Here is a 12025-nt window from a genome sequence, read left to right as displayed (position 1 = left end):
CTAATTGCGCTTGCATCGTTTTTGATTTATATCGAAAGGGTTGTCCTGAATGAACCGTCTTCCCGACAATTTTATATTGGTGACCGCGCTTCGTTCATGTGTATCTTTCTGTGCTGTCCACAAGAGGGCGCAAAGCAATAGGTTTCCAATGGTTGTGACACTCGTGGAATATTTGTTTATGCTTCGAGATTTTCGTTATTGCTTTGTAAGTTTTATCAGACACATGTAAGCTGTCCGCGTGCATTCATGAACACGTAGCTAGGTCTGATGATAAACACAAGAGCACATACTGGTAGCATATGAAAACTGACTAAAGGCCATTTAAAACCATTTTACATAGTTGGGGCTAAAGAAAATCCTGACCGCATATATACTTCATTCGAAGGTGAGAAACCAGAGAGACAGACACGAAATCGTTCATTTGGAAATGATCAGTTTATTGCGCATCCAACAACGGGTGAATCGAAACTTTACATAATGAGCAATGTCTATCATTATGCAAAGGTAATACCGTAGCACACACACACGTATCTACGCGCCGAATCCATTTGTATTAAGTCGTGTATACCATTTGAATAATTGTGGATATTTACTTAAGGAACCCGTTTAGAATGCTTCAAGAGAATACTAATGCCAATAACGCTGCAAAAAAGATGGCAATGATGTGAATATATTGTCCTTGCTAGCAGTTTGAAATACTGTAACTCAGGGATAACCAATCTTAGGCAGACAGGGCCGGGTGTGACGAAAGGCTTTTGTTCCAACCAAGTTACACACCTGATTCTACTAATCGACCACTAGGGTCGTTGCGAAGGACATTGATTAATAGAATCAGGTGTGTAACTGCTTGGTTGGAACAAAAGCCTGCACAGACACTGCCCCTTTCTGTTGTAGGTCCTCCAAAGTGTATGCGTGTTAAACATGTTTCGGTGGTCTCTTAAAAAAATAAAAAAAGGATTAGTTTAAATATTGTACATTTCCATTTCTTACAGTTGTTGGCATATTATCGTGAATAAATAACATGGTAAATTAAACGTCTAGGCCTATATATTGCGCAAAAAAGCCTCTATAATCTCCGAACTATTTTGCAACCTATATTTAGGCTACACGTCAATAATTATTACTGATAATATAGGTAATCTTACGTTTACCGTTAGAAGCCGATGTTATTGCTACTCAAATATTTATTTTGCCCAATAATGTATCAACTTTATTTTAACATTGCATTTCTTGCTGACACTTTACAATAATGTTACATGAATTGACATTAACGAATGTTGGGTAGTTGTTAACTAACTACTGAGAAATTAATCTGTACGGCTTTAATTTATTTGTACATTATTAATTCATGATAACTACGTTAGTTAATGCATTTTCATATTGGAGTGAAAAATTGTGTTAATTGTGTTTTTGAAATGGTAAACTATAAGTTAATCCTATGTTTTTCTAATGTATAAATTATACTAATACTATACATTAGTTTGGGCAAGTAGTTAACAAATGCATTAACTAATGAAACGTTACTTTCGTGCTTCATAAAAGTATGTGTACATCATTCATTCATGATTATTCATGATTCATGTACCCTTATTATAAAGTGTGACCATTTTTTTATTTTTTATAAAGAAATACGTACGAGGATGGATGGTCATAAAACAGAAAGCTTTAAGAAAGACTGGAATTTAAAAAACAATACTTGTTAACAAACTGCCACTGCAATCCACTGGAGCGTACCGCAATTCCAATATCGAATAGCTTTGCGAATTTCCATGAGAAAGCCCTCTGTCAAAGTTCGCTGTGGGACAAACGCCACAGGTTTATGCTAATCACTTTCAGCGGAGGGGAGCGCCGGAGCCATTTTGTAGTCATTTTAAACTTAACGTGGAAATAATGAGACACTGCTCCACGGATGAAACGCGAAGGTGTTCTTTCAACATTTAAATCATGCAATGGAAGATAAAAGTAAAAGGGTGAATGGGGATAAAGTGGGTTAAATTATCTTTGGCGGTGTTTAGCCCCTGCGGAGCTGCGTGGATACATGGAGTTTTAAAACTATGGAATTACAAATGAACTGGATCTGGGTTGCTTTTCTGTTCCACGTTCCCTTGATGGGATGTTTCGACGTGCACCTTTCGGAAACATCACATCCAGGAGCCGTTGTGGCGAATTTATCGCAAGGACACGGTTGGATTTATAGTATCGACAGGACTTTAACTCCGCAATTAATTCAGGACTTTGTCCAAATAGACAACCAAGACGGGCTGCTGGTGCTTTCCAGAAAAGTGGTCTGTGCGCGCTTACCAAGGAACCTTGTGCCACTTTACGTCACTGTCAGCTCTTCGACTTCTTGGGAATTTATTTCAACGCATTTTAACGTTTACGTACACGGTCAGGACTGTTTTATTAAGTATAAGAGGAAGAGCTCCACAGGTAAGCCCGATGTCTCTATAAATTACTTTCTAAGTGCGGAGACAACTTCCTGCTTTTCTGCAGGTCGTGCGCTCGTAAATGTAAAGGAGCATTTACCTGTCTTCATTCGGAATAAACATTTTTCCTACGTGTCTTGCACAAAAACGGACTTGAAAGTACGTTTTAATAATGGAAGTTTAACACTGAGCAAGGACCTTTGCCTGCAGTCCGGGCGGAGCGTGGTGGATTTAGTTTGCACTCTGCACAGCTCGTTTACCGACCGCGTCTCCATCCATGTGAAACTGCGGCTCTCCACAGAACCAAGACGGGGCTTGTTTGCAGACTTCGAAAATGCTCGGAGGATCCGAAAAAAAAGAAACGTGAACAAGGCTCCACAATTTCAGTTGCCCAGCTATCAGGTGTCTGTGCCGGAGAACGAGCCAGCGGGAACCCGTGTCATTACGCTGAAAGCTATTGATTCGGACGATGGGGAGTCTGGCAGACTTGAATATGTCATGGAGGCTCTGTTCGATAGCAGATCCAACGACTATTTTCAAATCGACCTACAGACCGGCGGCATCACAACACTGCAGCCTTTGGACAGGGAACTCAAGGACACGCACGTTTTCAAAGTTACCGCAACAGACAGCGGCACCCCTCCGAGGTCAGCCACTGCATACCTCACTGTCACAATCAGCGACAAGAATGACCACGGGCCCGTGTTCGAGCAGACGCAGTACCGCGTCAGCATTCGTGAGAACGTGGAGATTGGATTCGAAGTGCTAACAATTAGGGCGACAGACGCAGACGCGCCCTCCAACGCCAATATGATCTACAAGCTTGTCAACGGCGAAGGGGTGAACTCAGGTTTTGAAATCGACCCCCGCAACGGGTTGGTAAAAATCAAGGCTAGTCCAGACAGAGAGACTCTATCGGAGTACCAGCTTATAGTGGAGGCCAACGACCAAGGCAAGGAGCCCGGGCCACGCAGCGCCACGGCAACGGTTCACGTCACCGTAGAAGACGAGAACGACAACTACCCCCAGTTCAGCAAGAAGCGCTACGTGGTCCAGGTCCCGGAGAACGTGGCTCTCAACAGCCAGGTGGCCCAGGTGGAAGCCAGCGACCGGGACGAGGGCAACAACGCCAGGGTCCACTACAGCATCATCAGCGGCAACCTGCGGGGCCAGTTCTACATCCACTCCACCACCGGCGTCATCGACGTCATCAACCCGCTGAACTACGAGGACCTCCGGGAGTACAACCTGCGCATCAAGGCGCAGGACGGCGGCCGCCCTCCGCTCATAAACGGGACGGGCGTGGTGGTGGTGAGGGTGGTGGACGTCAACGACAACGCGCCCATGTTCGTGAGCACCCCGTTCCAGGCCAGCGTGTTCGAGAACGTCCCCGTCGGGCATTCGGTCCTCCACATCCAAGCCATCGACTCGGACTCCGGAGACAACGCCCGCCTGGCCTACCGGCTGGTTCACACCGCGCCCGGCTTCCCCTTCACCATAAACAACAGCTCCGGGTGGATCGCCGTCTCCGCCGAGCTCGACCGGGAGACGGTCGGGCTCTACACCTTCGGCGTGGAGGCCAAGGACGGCGGGGTCCCCCCGATGACGTCGTCGGCCAGCGTCAGCATCACGGTGCTGGACGTCAACGACAACGTCCCCACCTTCACCCAGAGGGTGTACGCGCTGAAGGTCAACGAGGACGCGGCGGTGGGCAGCAGCGTCCTGGCGGTCACGGCGGTGGACCGCGACGCCAACAGCGTGGTGACGTACCAGATCGCCAGCGGCAACACGCGCAACCGCTTCGCCATCACCAGTCAGAGCGCCGGCGGCCTCCTCACCCTGGCCCTGCCGCTGGACTACAAGCAGGAGCGGCAGTACGTGCTGACGGTCACCGCCTCCGACGGCCTGCGGTCCGACACCGCCCAGGTCTACATCAACGTCACCGACGCCAACACCCACCGCCCCGTCTTCCAGAACGCCAACTACCAGGTGCTTCTCAGCGAGGACAGGCCCGTGGGCTCCACCGTGGTCGTGATCAGCGCCACGGACGAAGACGCCGGGGAAAACGCCCGCATCACCTACGTCATGGAGGACAACGTGCCCCAGTTCGAGATCGACCCGGACTCGGGCACCATCACCACCCGCACGGAGATCGACTACGAGGACCAGGCCTCCTACACGCTGGCCGTGGTCGCCCGAGACAACGGCGTCCCCCAGAAGTCGGACACCACCTACGTGGAGATCATCGTGCTGGACGCCAACGACAACGCGCCGCAGTTCCTCCAGAACGTCTACCAGGGCAGCGTTCTGGAGGACGTGGAGGTCTACACCAGCGTGGTTCAGATCTCCGCCTCCGACCGCGACTCGGGATCCAACGGGCGGCTGAGCTACACCTTCCAGGGCGGGGAGGACGGCGACGGGGACTTCTTCATCGAGCCGTACTCCGGGATCATCCGGACCGCCCGCAAGCTGGACCGGGAGAACGTTCCGGCGTACAAGCTCCGGGCCTACGCGATGGACAAGGGCCTGCCGCCTCTCAAAGCCGCGGTGGACATCCAGGTGTCCGTGCTGGACATCAACGACAACGCGCCCGCGTTCGAGAGGGACCGGCTGGACGTCTTCGTGGAGGAGAACAGCCCCGTGGGGTCAGTCGTGGCCCAGATCGTGGCCTCGGACCCGGACGAAGGGACCAACGCCCAGATCATCTACCAGATCGTGGAGGGCAACGTCCCGGAGGTCTTCCAGCTGGACATCTTCAGCGGCGACCTCATCCCGCTCACGGATCTGGACTACGAGTCGAAGGCGGAGTACGTCATCGTGGTCCAGGCCACCTCGGCGCCGCTCGTCAGCCGGGCCACCGTGCGCGTCCGTCTGGTGGACATCAACGACAACGAGCCCGTCCTGAAGGACTTCGAGGTCATCTTCAACAACTACGTCACCAACAAGTCCAACAGCTTCCCCACGGGAGTAATCGGGAAGGTCCCGGCCCGCGATCCGGACGTTTCGGATAAGCTCCGCTACAGTTTCGTGGAGGGGAACGAGCTGAGCCTGCTGATCCTCAACCCGGAGACGGGAGACCTGCGGCTCAGCAAGGACCTGGACAACAACCGAGCCCTGGAGGCCGTCATGAAGGTGTCTGTCACAGGTAAGCCACGCTCACTTCCTGTCCGCTGCCCGAGAGGTGGGCACAGTCTGTTGGTCATTATGAACAGGTCCGTTCTAGCATGGCATTGGCCTTTTATACAGCGTGATTAGAGCAGGAATGTAGCATTTTATCTCCAGAAATGGGGGAAAATGGCCAGTTTGTAGTCAACTGAAATTGCAGAATCTATTGTTGTTGAATGTATTAAAGTACAGTAGTTGCCCAGAGTATAAACCAAATGTAACTGTGACCAGCGACCTCTATTGCACAGCGATGCTCTATCGCTGGTCTATAAAGTGGCCTTGATATACAAAGCAGGATTGCTGAGTTGGCTGGATAAACTGCACTGAGTAAAACCCTCCCAAAGAGCGGAACTCTCCCAGATCTGGAACATGGACTGAAGTAAAAAGAGCTGTTGGGTTTTACTCAGCACTGTTATCCAACTAACTGTAATCCTACTTCCTGTTGTTGTTGATCACGCTTTGAAAGGAGGCTTTCTGTGTGTGTACGTGTGTGTGTTTCTGTGTGCGTCTGTGTGTGCTCTCGAGTGATTGAGTGTGTGTGTGCACGTGCGCTCGCGGACGAGGGTTTGTGTGTCTGGCCTCCGGGCCACGGTGAGATCTGGTTGGGCGGCTTTTTTCCGTTTCTGTTTTGCACAGTGTGCATTCGCTGCTCCTGCTGCTGGTCTACAGCAGAGACTACAAGCCTCTTAATAACACATTTGCTTTTTTTTTTTTCAATCAGTCAGCAAAAAAGATAATCATCACAAAGATAAATCACTCATTCTCGCTTGTCATCAGTCGGTTGCTTTGAATACTTTGAGTTGCTTTGAGTTTATGTGAACTTCAAGATGCCTTCACTTCTGTGAGAATCGCATTTCAAAGAGGCGAAACAATCTTACAATGCGCTTCTGTCTGTGATTATGTCACAGGCCTGCTGATTTATGTGCCGTCGGCGTGTCTCGTGATCGGCGGCTGGTAGTCTGTCGATGGGCCGACGCCCGCTCTCCTCCGCACAGGAAGTTGAGCCGGCTACCGCCGCCTGGTCCTCCAGCCTGGCCACACGGCTGTTGTCGTGGGCGACGCTCTCTGTGGGCAGGCCGCGAGTTCCCCGGGAGACCAGAGGAGGCGCTGTTGAGCGAAGGGAAAGCGTGAGGATGTTATTGCTAATTAACCCGCACAAAAGTCCAGTAGGATCAGCGGTGGAATCGAAACCCAGTATCTTGAGCTTGAGTCAACTGGCATCCCCAGTCATACCGGAGTACGTCTCTTTGCATTGGCCTCCTGCAAGAAATAGAAAATATAAATATAAATAATACTGCAATATAGTTGTGGACATTGTGGAACCATAGTAATAAACACCTTTCATAGTGCATTGGTTTAAAAAATATATTTAGGATAATATTAAATATTTGAGAGTGGCAGTAACTTGGTCTGTTTCCCACATACGTATTGTAAAGTCTTGCAATACCTTTTTCGTGAGAAATATATTATCTCGATCATATGTATTATACACTGCAATACATTTTGTTTCAGTATGTTGAGTTTCTGTAACGGCCCAGCTGCACTAACAAACCGTCTTCTATAAGAGAGTTCTGGTTTAGGTCAGCTGAGCTCAGAATGCGTTTAGTGGTCTGACCTCTCCTAGCGTCTCACGCAGGTACGACCGCCATAAATCAGCCTGGCCTCTGGCTTTGAAATGAACACTTGGCCGAGCCCCTCAATGGCCGTATTCAAAGCCAGTGACTGCCCCTGGAGGGGGCGTCCCTGACTGGTATTAATGCGCTGCCCAGTCTGACTCAGGCATGACAATAGCGACGCCATGGCAACCCGGGACGCCTTTGGCCCGACAGGAAGCCCACCCAGGCCCCCCCCTCAGACAACACGCCCGTCCCGGCCGATAGGATAATGCGATGCGTATGTGCGAGGGGGTCGCCCCTCTTTCAGTCCGCCGTCTGTGTCTGCAGACTTGAACTCATGCTAGCACACCCACCTGCCCTTTTATAGGTTGGCAGTCTAGAAGGTTCTTAAGGACTGCAGCTCCAACCCAAGAGGACTTGAGCAGGGCAACATTTGTGTTTGTCAGGCGACAGAGTGAAGTGCTTTTCCCATTGGAAGAGCTGCAGGCTATTTGCGTTACGCCTTCTTGAAAATTCTAGCTAATACAGGTCAACATTCCACCAAAAAAATCACTGTTTAGCTGTGAAGGGTATTTCTGTAACAACATAGTTGTCCCTTTTAGGCTTTTAAACATATGTGAGATATGGAGTTTCAGCCTTTTTTATAGATTAAAAAAAAACTTAAAAAAAAAAAAAACCTCATTCCCCAAATCTCTTGCTGTGGATCAATAGATGTGACAAGCTCACAGTTTTCCGAGGCAGGGAAAACTCTGGAGAGGAATGTGGGGTTCGCTCACAGGCGACGCTTGCTCAGTGCGTGTGCACAGCGTTCAGTATTCCTCCCGCAGTTCGCCTTCACCGCAGCCCCATTCGTTACTGATGAGATAATGAGTGTGTCATTAGAAGGCCTCTGCAAAACGATCACTTCCAGTTAGCTTTGCGCTCTTAGCAGTCAGCGTGCTGCTACATGCACGCACGGCCTACCGCTCCCTCTCCCTCTCCCTCTGCCCCTCTCTCTCCCTCCCTCTCTCTCTCTCTCTCTCTCCGTCTCTCCCTCTCTCCCTCTCACGCTCTCTGTCTCTCCTTCTCTCTCCCTGTCTCTCCCTCTCTCTCTCCCACTCTACATCTGGCCCTCTCTCTCCCTCCTTCTCTCTCTCCCTCCCTCTCTCTCCCTCTGTCCCTCTCTCTCCCTCTCTCTCCCTCCCTCTCCCTCACTCCCTCTCTCTCTCCCTCCCTCTCCCTCACTCCCTCTCTCTCTCCCACTCTCCTTCTGCCCCTCTCTCTCCCTCCATCTCCCTCTCCCTCCCTCTCTCTCCCTCTGTCCCTCTCTCTCCCACTCTCCCTCTGCCCCCCCTCTCTCTCTCTCTCTCCCCCTCCCTCCCTCCCTCCCTCCTTGAGGCACTTTCTTTCTTTTCATCTCGAGCCAGGTTTAGTCACTGGTCTGCGTGAGATTTTTTGAAGCGTTTCTCATTCGCTCCTGTGTTTGACTCCTGTGCACGCTGAGTCACGTGCTTGGGCTTCTGCACTTGTTTTTAGTGATAACGCATTAAGTCGCTGTGGAATTAAGCACGCCGTGCAATCAAAATCATTCATTCGTAATAGTTAGGTGATACAATAAGAACCGACCAAGACCATTGACATGAAGCCTGATAACCACAGTCAAAAACATGCTATCGGAAGGTGATTTCAGTAATCTTTTTTTACTTGTAATTGTGGGTGTTAGTTGATGCATGTCATTTTTGAACATATCTAGAATGATTCAAAGTGCCTCGAGGTACCCTCTAAAATTTTAGGACATAGGATTTTCTGTGGTGGTGGGGCTCAATATGAAATCATTTCATGGGGCCCAAAATCATTGAAGGAACCCCTATTGTGAGGTATTGTTCTGTTATTGGAAAGATATTCTGTGTGTTTGTGTGTGTGTGTGTGTGTGTGGGGGCGAGTGTGTGTGTGTGTGCACATCTGCGTGTGTGTATGTGTGCTTACCCATGTATTTGTATGTGTGTGGGCGTGTGTGTGCATGTATTTGTGTGTGTGTGTGTGTGTGCATGTATTTGTGTGTGTGTGTGTGTGTGCATGTATTTGTGTGTGTGTGTGTGTGTGTGTGTGTGCTTGTATGTGCGCATGTATTTCTATGTCTGAGTGTGTGTGCACATCTGCGTGTGTGTATGTGTGCTTACCCATGTATTTGTATGTGTGTGGGCGTGTGTGTGCTTGTATGTGTGCATGTATGTGTGTGTGTGTGTGTGTGTGTGTGTGTGTGTGCGCGTGTGTGTGTGCGTGTGTGTGCGCATGTGTGCGCGTGTGTGCGTGTGTGTCTACGTGCTGCTGGTTGGCCGTTCGCATATGATCTGACTGTGTTACTGCGGCAGCGTAACCTTGAGTGGCAGCAGGCTAAGCCCTCTGTGGTCTCGGTGTAAAAACAAAGGATCTGCTGCTGATCCACACGACCTCTGACCTGTGATGTCACAGAAGCCGGAGCGCATTCCCACTTGTCTCCGCCTGCATGGGATCGCCGATCCAGGTGTGTGCCAGGTGGAGATTAGCATAGCCGCTAAGGGCTTCTTCAGATGGAGGCTTTGAGCGAGATTAAGAGAAGACGCAGAGTAAACAAATGAAAAAAGAATAATATCATATCCAAACCAACCTCATCAAAAGCACTCGTGCAGGTTTGGGTAGAAGTCTAAATTATCAATTTTTTTCAGCTATGTAAGAAGCTATAGATTAGGGATAAACTAACCAGGGTCTTTGAGGCCTGAGAACTGCTGGTTTTCCACCCTCCCTTCACCTGGGAGTCAGGTGTGAAGACAGTCTGGCCAATCAGGAGCACTACTTCTTCAGTTAATTGCCCCGGGGGAAAAGACCAGGGCTGGATTTGGATTTGAGGGACCGATTTCTAGGCCCATCCCTTCACTGCTTGGCTACCTCTCTTCCCTATTTCTCTCCCTCTCTCTCTCTCTCCCCCCTCCCCATCCTTAAGTTATCACGAAAGGAAATCTCATCTCTCTGTTCCTGCCATGGCTACGGCTATATCCGGCCACAGCCTATAGGAGCGGCTATTGCATTACCGTCTGTCTGGGTCACGTGCGCTAAACTCAGCCAGGCTCTTCATCTCAGCGCCTCTCTGTCAAAGCTAGCCTTCGAGGAAGCGTCATGCTCGGTTTGTCCCATTCTTCATTCTTCTCAGTGTGTAAACCCCACAAGCAGAGCTGATGGCTATGATGTTAGTGAGCGCAAAATGAGAAATGCATTCAACTGCTGGCCTCAGGAAAGGAAAGGGCTATAATCAATTTTTTTGTAGTTTTCACTCAGTCTTAAATGAGCAGGGGAGGAATCTAACTCGTGTTTGATCTTGCAGAGGTAGTTGAAATGGAGAAGGGACGTTGGTTTTGGACATTGCCCGGAGGCGAAAGGGATGGAGGTGAAAGTTTTACGCTTTCACCACCGGCCCTATGTGACTGCACTAGCAGTTCCATCCTTAAAGCGACGGATCTTCCTTCGGTAATTCATCCTTTGCAGCTGTTGAAATCTTTTCTCAAGGAATAACAATTCCTGCTGAGTTAAAGAGAAGACCAGTGTGTGGGCTCGCAAACGCACTTCAGCGGTAACAGAATAGGGATGAGGTAGCCAGGATATCGCCTTACTCGTCGAAAAGTGAGAGGAAGAGTCCGCCAATCGTTGAGTATGTTGTTAACAACCAAAAGTACACTCCTGATAGTGATTGGTGGATACGTCCAGGTACATTTCCCGGATCCCAATGGGGATTGACAGTTGGCGTCCACCAACCAAACCTTTGACGTTGTTCCATTGGCTGTTGCCAAGGTACTCCGGAAATTATGGGGCTCGTGTGTTTTCAGAGTAAGGTGACATCACTTGATCTTTATTTTATTAAACGGTATGTTATTCAGGATGTTCTCGGGAACTTTGTTGGAGGATGTTAGCCTGGTGTCTACCCAAGGCGAGAGCAGACAGTCGAGGAGAGTACAGCTGGAGTCCACCCATTTCCCCACACACTTATTAATTATGTTGTCAGAGTCGAACACATTTATCAGTTTAACTGATTGTCTCGGGGCTCCTATATCCCTGAGCAAGTACTCAATCCCTGAGCTCTTCAGTCGATGTCTCTGCCTACAATGTGGACATACTCTATATGCTGTGTAAGGCTTAAGGAACCATACTAAACTAATGAATATTCTCATGTAATTTTTGGAATAAACTCTGTGTGGATTTGGAAGATGCTACAACGTGAATTTAGGTTTTCTTAGGTGGGGGGGGTTTGTTCACTTTCTTTTCATGCAAGTATTGTTGTTGGCATTGTGGTCTGTAATCCGTGAAACACTGTAATTATTCTTATTGAGGTCACAGGACGTGTTCCCTTTAAGCGGGTCTTTGGGCTTTGAGACTCGCAGCTTCTCGTCGTTGGGGGAAATCCATCCTCTGAGGGACGTGGCAGGTTGTATGTAGGTGGGTGTTAAGCGAAAGGCGATATCTTCTTTGTTTGGGTCCCGAGGCCCCCTCTCGCCCAGGGCAGGTCCATGATAGTTTGTACAGGATTAGGGAGGGCTGTTTGCTGCCTGTGTTCCTGTCTGTGTTCGCCCCAGGCCCACGATTAGACGTTAGTGGAGAAAGTGGGATTTTTTTTTAAACACTCTTCTTTGACAGTTGACAGCCCCCCCCCCCCCCCCAAACACGCACGCACCAGACCTAGGTCAAATACCTAATTGTTTTGTTTTCAAATATTTTCTTATGCTTTACTCAGCTGGTCTGTTGTGGAACCTATGAAATACAAATAGTTCCAACCCTGGTCCTCTTGGTCAGTTCCAGGCCAGATCAACCGGG

At 49.3% G+C, this 12025-nt stretch overlaps 1 protein-coding gene across 1 annotated transcript in view; it reads left to right on the top strand.

The window, feature by feature from the left end:
- The first annotated feature begins 1899 nt into the window (after positions 1–1899).
- The window catches only part of LOC133118868 (cadherin EGF LAG seven-pass G-type receptor 1-like), a 70693-nt gene continuing 60567 nt past the window's right edge, over positions 1900–12025 (top strand). The window contains exon 1 of the mRNA XM_061229123.1: positions 1900–5571. Within this exon, the coding sequence (XP_061085107.1) occupies positions 2055–5571 (3517 nt within the window). The 5' untranslated portion in view covers positions 1900–2054. The remainder of the gene's footprint in view (positions 5572–12025) is intronic.

The sequence above is a fragment of the Conger conger genome, chromosome 19 (assembly GCF_963514075.1).
Source record: "Conger conger chromosome 19, fConCon1.1, whole genome shotgun sequence".
NCBI lineage: Eukaryota > Metazoa > Chordata > Actinopteri > Anguilliformes > Congridae > Conger > Conger conger.
The sequence above is the reverse complement of the archived record's forward strand: the minus strand, read 5'-3'. Positions and strand labels throughout refer to the sequence as shown.